The following is a 15384-nucleotide window of genomic DNA, read 5'->3' as shown; positions in this document are numbered from 1 at the left end:
ATTTATGATGTACTCCTGTTCCTCCAAGAGGTCCTTAAATTTACTCTGTTTAAAAGCGAACAACACTTTGTGAGGCAGTGGGAAATACTGCCTTGATAAGGTACTTTACATTAGGGAAGAATTCACTGCACCCCCTCAGTAAATTGTTCCAGAGATCATTTACAGGTTAAATAACATTTCTGAGCAAACTAAATTACACCAGTTCTAAATTTCAATCACTGGAACTCTTTGGATCTCTCCCTTCTTCATTTTGTAAGTCTCCGTTAGTAGTACCTCATAAGTACCTGCAGACTGTGACTGAATTATCTCCCCATGTCCTTTTTGTTAAGCTCAACAGCGAAACAGCTTTGTTAAGCCAATGAAAAGGCATAGTTTCTTTTCCTTTAATAACGCTTGTGATTGGTTGGTTACCCCAACTTACCAGAAGACTTTCTAACTTGCTAGGATTGGAATTGGACATCACCTTCCAGTACCCCAACTTATCAGAAGACTTTCTAACTTGCTAAGATTAGAATTGGACATAACCTTCCAGAATCAATCAGATTTTTATTCAAAATCCCCTTGTTTATGCATTTCAGATGTATTTTGAACCTCTGAATTACGCTGCACTGAGATCATATGGTTTAGCTGACCACCTACCTCGAATCCTGTTTAGAGTCACTACTTCATCACTTCATGATGCATTTCCCACTCTAAAAGTAGGATGTTATTCTTTGGTCCTGGATGTATGATGTTTTTTCCTTTAGTCATATGGAAAAGTATACCATTAGTGTGTGTTTATTCCTCTCTTATATGATACTCACTCCCACAGTTAAAGTATCTTAAAGCTTTGGGAAACATGCATAGGAAGCAGAGGCAGAAATATTTAATGACCTGGAAACAGAAGAGGCATTAAGCAGAGCTACAACAGGGACAGATGAGAAATCCACTTGTTTCAGCTTTCTCCTGTCTCATACCAGGGCACTGATTCATATGTGCTAGAAGATTCAGCTACACTGGTTAAAGAGATTATAATTTTCAGCTTCCTACCTTAACACTCTTGTTGACATTATTGTCTCTACTGCAGGGATACATCATGAATTAGACCATGAATGCTGCAGGGCCCTGCCAAACACATTAAAGTCAATGAACACTGATTTCTTTGAACCTGCTCCTACATGTGAGTCACCACAGTCAATTACCCCAATCAAATGTTTCGACAGTAGACAGCAAAAATACAGATTTGGATTAAATCATGCACAAATTCTGTCTATGCCACATGAAACAGACTTGATTTCCATGACTGACATTGTGGCACGCCCACAATAAAAAGCACCCGGCAGCGATACTGGCACAAGCATCACCGCCCGGCTCTGACCCCTGCGCTGCTCAGCCCTTCAGCGGCGCCGGCACAACTTTGCGCGGCCCCACAGCAAGTCAGGAGGGAAGGGCCGATCCTCACAGCCCACTTGCGAACAGTTTTCTGTCAGGTTATTCTTAATTCCCTTCACCAGACAGCTCGCTGCTGGAACAGGGGGAAGTGAATCCCGACTCCGCTGCGTGAGGAGCAAGACGACACACTGGGGTGACGGGACACAGAGACAGGCCACACTAAAAACACGTTAAAAAACCCCCCGACACCACCCCAAGCGCTTGCTGCTGGGAAGCCGGAGACTCCGGGAGCCGGAGAGGCTCTTACAGCCGAGCAAGACGGGCCTGCGGTGCGGAGCGACAGCCGCGAAGGCGGAGAGCAGTGCCGGTGGGAGCGCAGCGCCACAGGGGCCTCCCCGCGGCGCCGGGCCAGCAGCCGCCCCCCGCCGCCCGCCACTCACCTCCTACCAGCTTGGGCACCTTCCCGATCCTGCCCGTGATCTCGGCCGTAAGCACCGCGAAGTCCTGCTCGTAACTCTCGAAATCGGAGGACATGGCGGCGGCGGAGCCGGTGGGGGAGACAGCGGCCCCGCTGCGCTGACTGCCGAGAAAGCCGCGCTCAGCTGGCCGCCCTCAGCCGCTCCGCACCCAGGCGCTTCCGCGTTCTGCTCCCTTCAAAGCCGTTTCCCCCCAGCCTCCGGGTGTCTCGACACAGGTTCCGGAGAGAGCCTTCGCCCCCGCTCAGGTGCTTTTAAGCAGCGCGGCCCGCCGCCCCGCTCCCGCCCTGACACCCCTTGACGACCTTCGCTTAGGGGCGGCCCGCTCGAGCCCGGCAACCCCGGGTACCGCCTTCTAGCCTCGCTCCTTCAGAGGGGTGGGGACGGAGGGGAGCTGTTTCCCGGCGGGACTCTATTGCCAACGGACAAGGGGGCGGTGGCTGAGCAGGAGGCGCCGGCGGGCGGAGGCGAGCGCTGGCTCCGCTCCCCTCGCCTCCCCGGGCCGGCGGGGCGGGGCCGAGGCTCGGCCGGCCCCGACGCCTCCCCTTCCCTTTCCCCTTCCCCTTCTTCAGGGCGCTCCCGCTCTCTTGGCAGCCGGCGGGACGGCGGGAGCCATGGGCGGCGGCGGGGCGGCTGCGGGAGGGCGGCGGTAGCGGCGGCCATGGGTGGGCTGGGCCGGGCGCGGCGGCTGTGCCACTGGGGGCCGCTGGTGGCCCTGGCCGTGGTGGCCGTGTGCTCCGCTACCGCCATGGCGGACGCCGCGCTGTGGTACTGGCCCCTGGATACCGCCGGGGGAAGCGTCAACTTCATCATGCTCCTCAACTGGACCGTCATGATCCTCTACAACTACTTCAGCGCCATGTTTGTGGGCCCGGGGTACGTCCCGCTGGGGTGGACGCCGGTAAGCACTGGCTTTTGATCGGTCGCCTCATCTCCAGGGCGGGGGGGCGGCAGGCCTGCCCGGGGGCCCGCCTTTCTGAGAGGAGTAGGTGCGGGGGTCAGAGAGGGCAAGAAACGGCCGATCTTTCGATGCCACCATTTCCCCTTTTTCCCCGAAGAATGCTGCCAGCCCCTCGGGCTGCTCCTCTCTCCTTACCTTGTTTCGACATCTTCACTTTCTGCCTCTTTCCTGCTTTGCTGCTGCTTCCAGCGTTTCCAGTATGCTCCAGCTCGCTCCATCCTTATCTTGTTCTGTCGGTGCCAGTGGTCTGGGGACAACCGGTAGCGCTTCTTTGTGGGCAGTAATTGAGGTGTTTTATAGCTGCTTCTCAAAGCAAAACAATGTGAAACCAGTACGGTTAGCTAGGATTGAAAACTTCAAGGTTATCTGCATGCTCACACACACACCGTTGCATTGAAGACTTTGCTGCTAGTAGCGAGGATTAGAAGAATTTCATTTAGCACACTTAATTTTTTTTTTTACGTGAGCCAGAAAAAGTTACATGTTTATATTATGTTCAACACAGTATTATAAATCAAGGTAGAAATTTGCATTTCCTTTGCTTCATTAATCTCTTGGAAGAGTAGTAGTCAAGGACCTGAGTGACACAGGTTCAGTATCTCAAGACAGCAGGCCAGGGTTTGAAGATTAGTAATAATTATATTTCTGCTTGTGGAATATTTCTCAGAACAGAGTCTAGTGATAAGAGGATCCTGATGCAGTCCTAGCAGGACAACTGGGTATTCCCCTTAGTAAGCAGAAGATTTTGGCTTGCATTATTGCTGTTTGTTATCTAAAAATCTTTGTCTCTCATCTTGCTGTAGTTGGTATATGTGTGTTTGTAAGAGAGAGAAGGAGGCAAACAAGAGCTAGTTGATCGTTAACGCTTACCTGTACTGTATCTTAGTAGTAAGCCTAGATTGGCTTAGGGTATAAAATGGAGAGACAAGGTGCTCAAGTTCTTAAAAAATAAAGTCCTTATGCTTCTTGTTACTCTCAGAACTTCACTATGAAACCCTGCTTGTACAGTTGCTCTTCCTGATGGAAGAGCTGTTTATTTCTTTTAGCAACCAGCACTTCCAACAGTGGGAGATGGCTGTGTTGATAGCCAAGAGAGTATTTAATTTTGGTTTTTTCTCTCCTCGCTACCTACGATTAAATAGGGTTGGGTTATGAGACACACCCTGTCAGAAGTAAGCAAAGATGCTTAGGTTAGGAAAGTGCTAAGATATATATTGCCAGTAGAATTATCTATATGTCTAACGCCTGTTCTTCTGTTTAAAGGAAAAATCTCAGGATTGCATGTATCTCCAATACTGTAAAGTGTGTCAGTCTTACAAGGCACCACGTTCACACCACTGTCGAAAGTGTAACAGGTATTGTCTATCTTTAAAGTTGTTTTAAGTCCATATTAAAGCAGCTGCTAATCTAACGATGAGCTATTAATATATTTTATTCTTCCAAGTCTTGTATTGTGCATTTTTAAAAGATTTACATATGAACACTATACCCGTTTCAAATATTTCCACTTTCTAGTTGTATGATTACTATATGGTTTTACTGTGTTTAATAAATAAATCTGTCTTTAACATTTTCTTTTTAGCTCAAAATCAGTTCCCCTTAAGAACTTTTTGATAGCATTAACAAAACATTGCAGTACTGTTTCAGGGAAGTGAGCCTGTGTAAATACCTGAAAATCTTTCAGTCCTTTGTAAGTTCTGAGTCCAAACATTCACCTGCTCAGGGAGTAGAAAAGTCTATTCTGTAATCTTTGCAAGTGAGAGTTCAATATTGATTTGAGTGGAAATTTTGGACTGTTCTTTACTTTTCACTAAAGGGTTTTTTTCAAGGGGCGTCTGCATGTTAAGTGAACTAATAAGCCTTTTGGGTCAACTTAAAAAAATTTTGCCTTGTTACATGTTAGTCTTCCAATAGACTTGTTTTGAGCTAAAGAATGCTTTTATTATAAATAGCTGCACTAGAATTTAGTGTAGCTTATAAAAAACAAGCCACTTGAGCTGTCTGCAGTCTAGGCTGTAGTTGCATTTATCTTGGGTTTACTGGGCAGGTCCTCCTCTGAAGGGCTTACAGAGCATGGTAAAAAGATATTGCAGCATGTGCATTCATTTGTTATTTCTATAAATGCAAGATGCACAGTCAGTGCGCTTTTAGGAAGTAGAAACTGAAACTGTAGAGCAGTGCTGTAATTTGGCTGCATCATCCTGAGACTTAAAATTAGATCCCTTTCCTTGAGTGACAATCTTTACACTGAGGGTTTAAGAGAAAATGGCAGCAGATCCTGATGATTGTCTTTGCAAAAGCAAGTTCTTTAAATAATTTATGTTTTGTCAAATAAATAAAACAGAAGAAACTGCAGCACATCCTCCAAATCATTTTGCTGATATGCGTTAGGAATTTTCTGGCCAAACTAACTCATTCTGCATGTTTTTCTAGCTTGTTGCAGTGAAGTAGGTAACTTAAATCGCTGCCAAAAGCCTTCTCTGCTATGGCAAGTTTCAGTGCATGAAAGGAGTCACTTCTTGTGGCCCACCTGAATGGGGTGAGGTTTACAGTTAAGATCTAGGAACTTCTTCAGAAACACTTGTGCTGATAATTAATATTACATGTTCAAGAACTTGTACAGTGGCAGTTGAGCATATGCTAATGAAGAACAACTAATACTTTAAAAGGGAGAAACTGAACTTCCTGTTGGGAATGGACTAGTTTAAAAGATAATGAGGTCAGCAGTTCCAAAACGCTTAACTTTTATTTTCAGAGAAGCTGGATATTTGTGTAGTTCAGTCCTTTGTTTATCACTTAGGTTTGGTGCAGATGAACCGCAACATTATAATTAGTGACTTTTCCACCTGCGAAGTTGAATCAATGCAATTTGGGATGTGGACAAATCTTTTGTCAGGTGTTTTTTTTTTTTTTTGCACCTGCAAGCTAAACCAAAATAACCAGCTTTATATTGAATACACGAGTGTCTCTAGGGGTGTTTATGCTTGTTAAATAGGTTTTGAAAAGGATTCATAGTGGTGTATGGTCAATACATAGCAATTGATGAAGCTTTCAGAGGGCCTACTACTGAAAAGAAAGAGGCATTAGCACAGTTCTGTCTGTGTATCTTCATATGCTCTTTCTGCAAGTAGTTCCCAGGGGACTTGATATTTCCTTTGTTTTACTGGTGTGCTTATTTAAAAGAATTGGCAATAATATTAGTGCTTAGTTATTGTGTTGGTAGTTCTTACACTTCCCATTCTAGGCCTCTGTCTCCGAGCTCTGGAATGGTGTTTATTAGCAACTAGCAAGTTTGAGTAAAGAGGACGGAGTGATAATTAGAGATGGTAGGACCGGGGAGCACTTTGTGTTTTGCATTCTTTCACTCTACAACATGAAATAGCATTCTAAATAGCAACGAAAAAAGAGGCTGTTGTGTTGAGCTGTTGGAAATTAGTGGGTTTAAATGAATGAGTGGAGGTTTAGTAGTAGAAAGTTAGTTGTCCTTTTCTTTGTGCTTTTTGGAAAAAACATAATAAATATCCTTTATATTAATGAATACTTATTATTCACAGATGTGTCATGAAAATGGATCACCATTGTCCTTGGATCAACAACTGTTGCGGATACCAGAATCATGCATCTTTCACTCTGTTTCTCCTCTTAGCTCCACTAGGATGCATTCACGCTTCTTTCATATTTGTTATGACTATGTACACTCAGCTTTACAACAGAGTAAGAAAACATAATTAAATGCTTAAAATATTATTTAAGTCAGATGGGTGATTTATTTCTGGAGATATGAGATTGTTTGATTTCCTGAGAAGCAGCATGTGGAATTCCTTGTTATTCTTTCAACATGTACTCTCAGTTCTGCTCTCCGCCTGTGAAAAGTATGTTCATTGATTGCAGGAGGATTCAGAGAAAGCTGTTTTTATTTTCTTTTCTCTTTTTTTTCTCCCCTGTTGCTTGTCATAATCAGTGGGAGTTTCCTAGAGCTTTGCATTCACCGAAGACAGTTTCTGAGTAGTACTTTATATAGAGAGACAGGCTGTGTTTTGGCTGGCACAGAAACTAGCTGCTATTTATTTCCAACATGCAAGTTAGATGCTATTTATTTTCTTTTGCTTGCCACTTTTCTAGAATTGTATCCCTTTCTTCAAGGGGAAAAACAGTACGTTTTTTTTGTAGCCAAAACCAAATTATGTTGGATTTGTTTTTAAATGGTAAAATCTAACTGGAGCAACAGTGAGCAAAGCTTGTGCTGGAATACATCCCTTATCTCAGATCTATGGCTAAGGTTATGAGCTTTGATTTCAGCCTTTTTGGTTGCAATGAAGAGCTTGAAAACATCAGCTGAGTGTAACATATGAAGGCTGTGCGTTGTATTTGCAGAGCAGTAATGTTGAGAACTGCTAAAGCTTTCAGAGGAAAACCTGTAGCGTTTCCATCGAAAATGGATACCGCGCTATGCAAACATTTTCTATCTGAAACTGATGAATGTGTTTTTGTTAAATATGCCAGAATCCAGATTTATTTTTTTTGCAGATTTTAGGCTTAGCTTGATGTGGAGATTGCAAGGTGGTGATTTTGGTTTAGCTTTCCATCTAGAGAAGGCCTACATCTAGGAAAGAATGTATTTCTGAAGAGGAAAAGTAATTTGAATATTTTTTTTGGTAATTATTCCACTTGCATTATAAACCTGTCAGAAGTTGGGCACCTACCTTCAGAGCCAGATTTTTTATTGATAATTTGTTTTGTTTCATCGGTCAGAATGTTCTAGAGCTCAATGATGACTTTTTCCCTTTGCAGATATCTTTTGGGTGGAGTTCTGTAAAGATTGACATGAGTGCAGCCAAGAGGGACCCTCGACCCATTATTCCCTTTGGACTGTCTGCATTTGCTGCATCTTTATTTGCCTTAGGACTGGCATTAGGAACAACTATTGCTGTTGGTATGCTGTTCATTATCCAGGTAAGTTTACGGCTTCTGTTACAAAGAGGTTAAAGTTTTGCCTCGTTGTGGAGCAGAAACAGAATTCGGAATAAAAGCAGTTGTTTAGAGCTTATGTTGCTGTGTAGCAGGTTTTATGTTGCTTTCTCCCAATTCCTCTGTTGTTATCACAGTTATTTTATTATTTTTCCTCACGGGAGAACTTGGAACTGAAAATGTAATGAACTAAGAAAACATGAGATGGGCTGTATAAACTATCTGGAAAAGGCATAATACTTGGTATTTCAGGAGTACATGCCCCTGTCCCTGAAAATAGATATAAACATGCTAGATATATTACTTCAAATGTTTGAGATCTTTGGAAGGAAACAAAAATACACATTTTAAGCATAAACTGAAATACTATGTGGTACTGTCTAAGTGTATAATTTTAGAGAATAGCATTAGCATGTATTTGTGCTGAATCTTTAATTTTGAATGTTTTGTGTGTTTCAGTTAAGCCTGTAAAAGTTGCTTTGTTTTTTGAAGTGAACTTATTTTGTTAAATGAAGTTTTCTTTGCTTAATTGATGTATTTCTGAGAAAATCAATGCTAATTTAACCTAACGCTTTTATTTTAGATGAAAGTCATTTTGACAAATAAAACTTCAATCGAGTCCTGGATTGAAGAAAAGGTAAGCTTTTATTACAGTGTTCAGGTACTGTATTGTTACAAAGCTTATTCTCCTTATGTATCCACTCTTGTTTCACTTCTCTGGATTTAAACCAACGGTGTCATTTCAGTTCACCGCTAACTTTACACCTACAGCCAGCTTTTCCATTACTGTCTCTGAAATTGACTGTAATAGATGAGAAATCATTTAACTGCATAGATTTTTCTTTTCTTTTTTGCTTGGGGCAATTGGTTTGAACATAGAAAAATATTTGCTTTTAAGAGACTTTGCTTATCTGCTTGGAATATATGGGTGTTTTCATCTGAAACTTCAATTGTCTTTGCTTCTCATTGTGCCCACCTATGTCTTTAATTGTCCACTTCCCCTGCCCATTCTAGGTGGCATGTTTTGGCTCATGATTTTCCTAATTTCCTACTTCTCTCATTAAAATTGGGAGGATTTTCCTTGATTTTGAAGAACTGTTAGAAAATAATGAGATACCTAGTCTTCTCTCCATCAGATTTCTTCTTGATTTCCATATCTCTATATAGGTTTTCACAAGATTTTTCAGAAGAAGTATAGCCAAGCAGCAGAAGCTAAGTTTAGAGGAAGCAAAACTGACTGAATGTTTAGAAACTAGTTCAGTGCTACCAGGTTATTTTGTAAAAGTCCACAAACGCTTCATTATTATCCTATTGTCTTTCTTTTATTCTGGGTGAAAATTAGTACAAGGATCTTCACTGTGTGTTAAGTACCTAAGAATTGTAATGCCATCTCTTTGCATAGAATCTAGCTTAGCTGGATCGTAGTCCTTTTGGGCCTTTGAATAATAGGACAATGGAACATAAATGAAAGAAAAACCTGTTATAACTTAATAGTAGAATTTGGAATAATCTGTTAAAATTTTTACCGTACAACACAGACTGCTAATACGTTTGTTCTGAAAACTGAGGACAGACTGTAATACGGTTAATAAAAGCAACATTATTGCAACAGAGCACAAACTCTTCTGTGGCTGTTCCACTAGATGTCATTGTTACCGAAAGAATGAAAAGTTCATGACTGCAGAAACGTGGGATATTGAGAGTGTGCCTGTATATATGCACTTCTTAGAGGTGGAATAGATGCTACCAATGTTGAATTATGCTCGTGATCGCTAATCAAAGAATCCTGAGCTGTGGAAGTCTTTGTATGTAACTGAGAAATGGTCAGGCATCAGTCTTTGAAAAAAGCCATAAAATACAGTCAGGGCAGTCAGTTGTCTCTGTTGTTAAAGGGGCCGGGGCACACCCAGACCAGATGCACTTCTAAATGCATGATTGTTGTAAGTGGTTTTAAAAGCCTAGGTTAATATAGCAGAAACTTACCGCTCCTGTCTCAAAACGTTTGTCTTCAGGTCTCATGGACCCATACAGGGCATATGACCTGGCCTTCTTAATATTTGCTGTTCAGTTGCAGTTTGTAGGGTATGTTTTTATGTACTGTATTTCTTAATTATTTTCCAGGCCAAAGACAGAATCCAGTACTACCAAACGGGTGAGACCTTTATTTTTCCTTATGACACGGGAAGTAAATGGAAAAACTTCAAGCAAGTGTTTACATGGTCTGGGATTCCTGAGGGAGACGGCCTGGATTGGCCAGTAAGAAATGGCTGTCACCAGTACAGTTTGACGGTAACTGATCTTCAGTGATATCTCAAGTTATCCTCCCCACTTCAGTGATATCTCAAGTTACCTCCCCACTACCCAATTGCCTGCTTTCCTTTGCAGTAATTTGCCAACTTTTTAAATAACTAAAATAGTCTGACTAGTAATACATATAGTTAAGAAACAGGAGTCCTGTCAAATGTTTCCCCTTTTTTGATACGCTAAAAAGTTAAGCTTTTGTGAGTGCTTTTGAATGCTAATTATATTTCATGTGTCTGTTGAATGGTTTCAATACCTGACTTCATTTTGTGTTGAATACACAAGTCCTCTTAAACTAAACACTGCCTAAATTTCTATTTATAATCATTTATAGATAGAGCAACTGAAACAGAAGGCAGACAAGCGAGTAAGAAGTGTAAGTATTTGTGAAGTTTGATCTGTAATTACTTTGAAATATCAGTATAAATTAGTGTAAGTAATTGCTGAGACTGTTTCTTTTCTTGACTTTTAAATCTAGCAATTAAATACCTTGTGTTTCTACACAAACAGTGTGCTGCAACCTCTGCTTAGTTAAACTTAGCATTTAGCTTTCTTTGCGTTTGCTCCTTAGTTTCCAGATGGTAAGAAACACGATAATAAAAATGTCTGTGCTTCATTGTTAAGTGGTTAATTTAGAATTTAGAGCCCCTTTGACAATCATTGTCATTATGCTCAAATCTAACTGTATGCTTGAATTGATTTTTAGTTTTGGCATGAAACTGTCAGCAAAGCCATAGCTCCATACAATAATACCTTGCGGTGTTCTGTTCAAACTTGTAGGTGCGGTATCGAGCAGTAGAAGATTACAGCGGTGTCTGCTGCCCTGTGACTAAAGGTGTTAAAACATTCTTCACAACACCATGCACTGAAGAACCTAGAATTGCACTGAGTAAAGGGGATCTGATTTTAGCCACAAGAGGCTTAAAGTTAGTGCCTCCACACCTTTATGTTTAGTTAAAAGAAATACTGAGATGAGTTCTGGCATCTAATTACCTGTTACGCTTTCTTCCCCAGACACTGGATGTATGGTGAGAAGATTCTCGACTCAGCTGCTGATGGTATGAAGCAGTTATTTTTCACTTTTTCTGTTGAAAATTACCAATCAATTTTATAGCTGTCTAGAAATGTGGACAATATTACATGTTCAGTTTTCAAAATGTAATGACTGACCTTATTGGCATTAGCTCCTCTCCCCTCTAAAACCACATCCACAGTCTTTATTCTTCACATCTGGTAGATTTACCAGTTTTGATAAACATTATGTGAATCTGTCAGACTGAAAGAACATTCATCTAGTAGTTTATTGAAGGTTGAATGGGAAGGGGGACAATTTTTCATATTCTAAGAAAAAGTTAAGACATCTAGACTCTAAAGAGGTTAATGGTGATTTCTTTTTTTTTTATTTTTCTTAAATACATTCAGATTTCCTACCTAAACACCCCAAATACATATAAAATCTGGGATTACTCTTGGTACATCTCAAAAACAAGAAGACATTATATTTTTGGTTTGGGATTGATTTCAAAAACTTTGTCATGCGTTTATGTAACTAACAACAGCTATCAAAGATGTTAAAGACTCCTGCTGGTCTGCAGAGAGACATCATAGCCACCTGTGTTGAAATTTTTACATTTTTTACGTTAGCCCTCCTGCTTAGGACTGAGCTAAAATTTTACCTGCCAGACTTTCCATCGAGGGTGCGTTGGATTCTGTTGTCTCTTCCAAACAATTGTGAATTCATTTCACATACATTCTTTGTTGGCAAAAGAGAGGCAGCAAACAGATCGGTTTACTAGATTGAAATTCCTAGATTGAAAGTGTCCATGCCTTTCATGGGAGGTCTGAGACCTTTGTGGACTACAAGTGCTTTGGCAGCTCACTCCGATGAACTCTTTCAAACATCAAACCTAAAGGAGTCATTGAATGAGCATGTTAATAGTTTGCATTGCGGTGTTTATTGTGAAGGTTAGCTGGAGTTACCTGTGCTATATCAAATATTCTTTTTAAATCAGGTGAAATGTGGTCTGAGTGGGGAACTTGGTGTATACCGAGAGGCTGGATTAGAATTCAAAGTAACGTTGGCATTTTGGAGAACTAGGCTTCAAAAATAGGATGAGATTTGTTAGGAATGTATAGCAAAATGCTATAAATAGGCAGGAATAACAAGCACTAAAACAAGATGGAAAAATAAGTGATTAAGTAGCAGTTCTCCTGAGGAAAATAATAGTCAGTCATAATCTTAAGATGAGTCAACACTTGCAAAAAAGAAAAAAGCATATAGCTTCCCAGATGCATGAAGTAATCCTTCCATCCTACTCAACATTGGCAGAGACTCAGCTGAATTACTGCCACAAGTGAAAGCAGTTACTGCATCTGAAGAAAGAGGGAGATCAGCTGTAAAGGGTTGAGAGGAAAAGAATGAGAATAATAGGAGTACTAGAGAATGTGACTTGCAAGGGAAAGCTGAAAGAATTGGGGTGGCTTATGTGGAGAGGGCAAGGAGATGGGAGAAAGCCAATGTGTGTTCAAATTGTTATCAGCTGCATGAAAGTCTGTTGTAGAGAAGCTTGTTAGCTCCTTCCTATGGCCCTGGTGTGTAGAAAGAGGAGTTGTGAACTTGACTTATAGACGGAAAGATTCAGATAGAGTATTAGGAAATATGTCCTAGTAGTAAGAAGGCAGAGTACTGGCAAACTTTGGAGATCTCTGAAAACATTTTAGGCAATGGGGGAGACTTTATGCGTCCCTAGGCAATGATGGTAGGAATGACTTAGATGACCTGCCTTGGAGAAGAAGATAAACTAGGTAACGTCTTGATGTCTCCTCCAGTCCTGTGTTTTTCTTTTATAGTGGGTCAATGTTTTGTTCCAAGTTAATGCAACTTTTCATGTCTTAAGGTGGAATAAGAGAACGAGGCTGGTTCCCTAGGAAATGTGTGGAAAAATGCCAATATGACTCTGAAACGGATCAACCAGTGGATGGAGAGAAGAAAAACAGATAGCCTTCTAATTTTTTAAATCAGAAATGGAATTTTTACTTCAGACCACAATCCTTTACTTGAAATTTTCTGTATATTACTTTAGACTTATGCAATGAATATGTTAGGACAAGGTTTTCTCTTCCTCGCAGCTGAAAGGGTTGGATATGTCTGTGCCATCATGTGCATACTTTTTTAACAATGAATGATTGAAGAAGCCATTCCGTGGATTGCCTTCAAGATGCATCTTTTTCATCCCATCAGGTGTTTTTTCTTTTTCCTGTTGAAATTGCATTCTGAGGATTCATATTTTAGGTTTTATCCTCAACCGCATCTGGGCGTGATGCGTGCTGCTTATCTTTTGTATTTTACTTTCTCTGAAGCTGCCCCTGAAAACTATAAAATAAACATCTGATTCAAATTCAAGATAAGATTTGTTACCTGTGACTTCTAATGATGTGAATTGTCCACCTCAAATAAATGATACATTCATATTCACTTGTGGATTTAATTGTTCTTAGACCTACCAGAACTTGTTTATAGGCATGGGAATGTGAATTGACTGGGGAGTAAAGATGCCACTGTTAAAAAGTTGCTTCTCAAGGTTAGAAAGACTTCAGCTCTTGCTCTAAGAATATTCCGTGCTTTTAATGGCAAAAAATATAGCCAGCTCTGTCTGTTCCCTGTGAAATTCGAGCATGTACCCAAGAGACTAGAGTTCTTGATCCATCTTAGAGTGAAAGGAAGCAGTAGTGCCAAGCATGAAAATTTTCGTGAGCCTAGTTGCTACTAAGTAAGTGATTAACACCTTGCCTAAACCATGTTTATTTAGCATCTGGTTGGGTTATTAGAAGGAAGAACTTAAAATAGAATAACCTGTACCAGCTGAAGGCTTTCTAAATGTGTTCTAAATGCAGCAGGTGGTTTTGTTCTCTCATAGTCCAGTTGCATGTCACATTTTGAGAGCTTTTGCAAGTTACTGCTTTAAACTAAAATCTGGTTTACCTCCACCTTCATGAGTAATCTCAAGTAGATGAGCATTTCTTAAACTATGTTAAGTGCTTTTAGAAGTAACTACATACATCAAGCCTGCATTATTCCTGTATGCTCCTACCTCAGACTCTCCAGAAAGCCAGGGTTTTTTGTTACTTCAAGTCTGCTCTGCTTTAGTGCTCATGGGGAGCCATAATCCTAGGCTGTTTATGAGCTGTGGCAATGGGGAATTAGTGTTCAATTTCAGTAGTCTGCAAGCAGGTGCTTTGCCCCTCTTGAAATCAAAGTACTTATTTTCTAGAAGCAGGCTTCATTAGAGGCAAAAGACCATAACTCAGCAGAATGTAGCTATTTTGGAAATTAATATGAAAACCTTCAAACTGCGTGGAGTGCAGTAGTTTCTGTTCAGTGTCTGTAGAGTCTAGAACTAAACAAAGATTGCGAAAAAATAAGCTTGTCTTCCAGCTGATGAAGCTGTCAGCTGAGGACCTCTTGTTCTTGACTTTTAAATGATTAAATAGCTGCTATCTATATTAGCAGGCAGCAATTAACAGTGTAATAGGAACAGATTAACAGCACTAATGACCACAGTTGACGGTTAGTTATTAGGAGAGGAATTTATGTAAACTGTGGTCTGTTTATAGGGGACTGGATATCTTTTAGTAGTTGAAGAGCATCTTCAGCTGCATTTCAGCTTTCATCTGAGCAGAATTTTGCATACCAAGATCACTACACTGTGAACATGCCCAGGAGCTCTGCTTCAGAAGTGCACATACAAACTGCAATAGACTTCACTTGCTTTTCTTTTTAAGCTTTCATCTTGTTCCCTTGTAGCCTTAACTTCAGTCCCACCTTTTTCCTTTTGTAGCACAGGTAACTGGTGTTTCTGTTTACCATTACAACACCTTCACTCAGCAGTGCTTGCCTACAAAGAATCAGCTAAAACAAAACATACGTCATAAAGGCATTTAGGGATTCTGCTGCGAAGGAAAATGCAAGCTGTCGTTCCATTGCTGAAAACTATAAGAGCATGAAGTTTAAAACCGCCTCTAAGGAACGCTGATTCTTAATACTGGTAGATTTTCTTTTCCTTCCTTTCTACCATCCCATTCTACCTTTTTTTTCCTTCTTCATTCCCCACTCCTTGCATTTTGCTCGAGGAAGACCTTTGTTTGTTAAGTAAAGGAGCAGGTATAGATTTGACACTGTTCTCTGTTTTGTAGTGATTCATCAGGGAATTCAGCTGATTTTTTTTTAGGTTCAAATCCTTAGAGAAGCCATGTCTGGGGGAAGCAAAAAGCAAGTGTCTTTTTCACACAGCAGTTAGCTCTATTAAA

At 40.8% G+C, this 15384-nt stretch overlaps 2 protein-coding genes across 10 annotated transcripts in view; one reads left to right on the top strand and one right to left on the bottom strand.

Annotated features, from left to right (window-relative positions):
- Positions 1-2238, bottom strand: part of VTI1A (vesicle transport through interaction with t-SNAREs 1A) — a 276673-nt gene extending 274435 nt beyond the window's left edge. For all 9 annotated transcript variants that reach the window (XM_054205295.1, XM_054205294.1, XM_054205296.1 and 6 more), the window contains exon 1: positions 1812-2238. In XM_054205295.1, the coding sequence (XP_054061270.1) occupies positions 1812-1905 (94 nt within the window). In that variant the 5' untranslated portion in view covers positions 1906-2238. The remainder of the gene's footprint in view (positions 1-1811) is intronic.
- Positions 2239-2315: 77 nt separating this feature from the next.
- On the top strand, positions 2316-13552 carry ZDHHC6 (zinc finger DHHC-type palmitoyltransferase 6). The gene is made up of 10 exons (XM_054205292.1): positions 2316-2748; positions 4072-4163; positions 6363-6522; positions 7600-7761; positions 8360-8413; positions 9898-10065; positions 10412-10453; positions 10858-11003; positions 11092-11135; positions 12975-13552. The coding sequence occupies exons 1-10, from the start codon at positions 2509-2511 to the stop codon at positions 13076-13078; spliced, it is 1212 nt and encodes a 403-aa protein (XP_054061267.1). The 5' UTR covers positions 2316-2508; the 3' UTR covers positions 13079-13552.
- Positions 13553-15384: the final 1832 nt, after the last annotated feature.

Source organism: Rissa tridactyla, chromosome 6, assembly GCF_028500815.1.
Source record: "Rissa tridactyla isolate bRisTri1 chromosome 6, bRisTri1.patW.cur.20221130, whole genome shotgun sequence".
NCBI classification, from domain to species: Eukaryota; Metazoa; Chordata; class Aves; order Charadriiformes; family Laridae; genus Rissa; species Rissa tridactyla.
The sequence above is the reverse complement of the archived record's forward strand: the minus strand, read 5'-3'. Positions and strand labels throughout refer to the sequence as shown.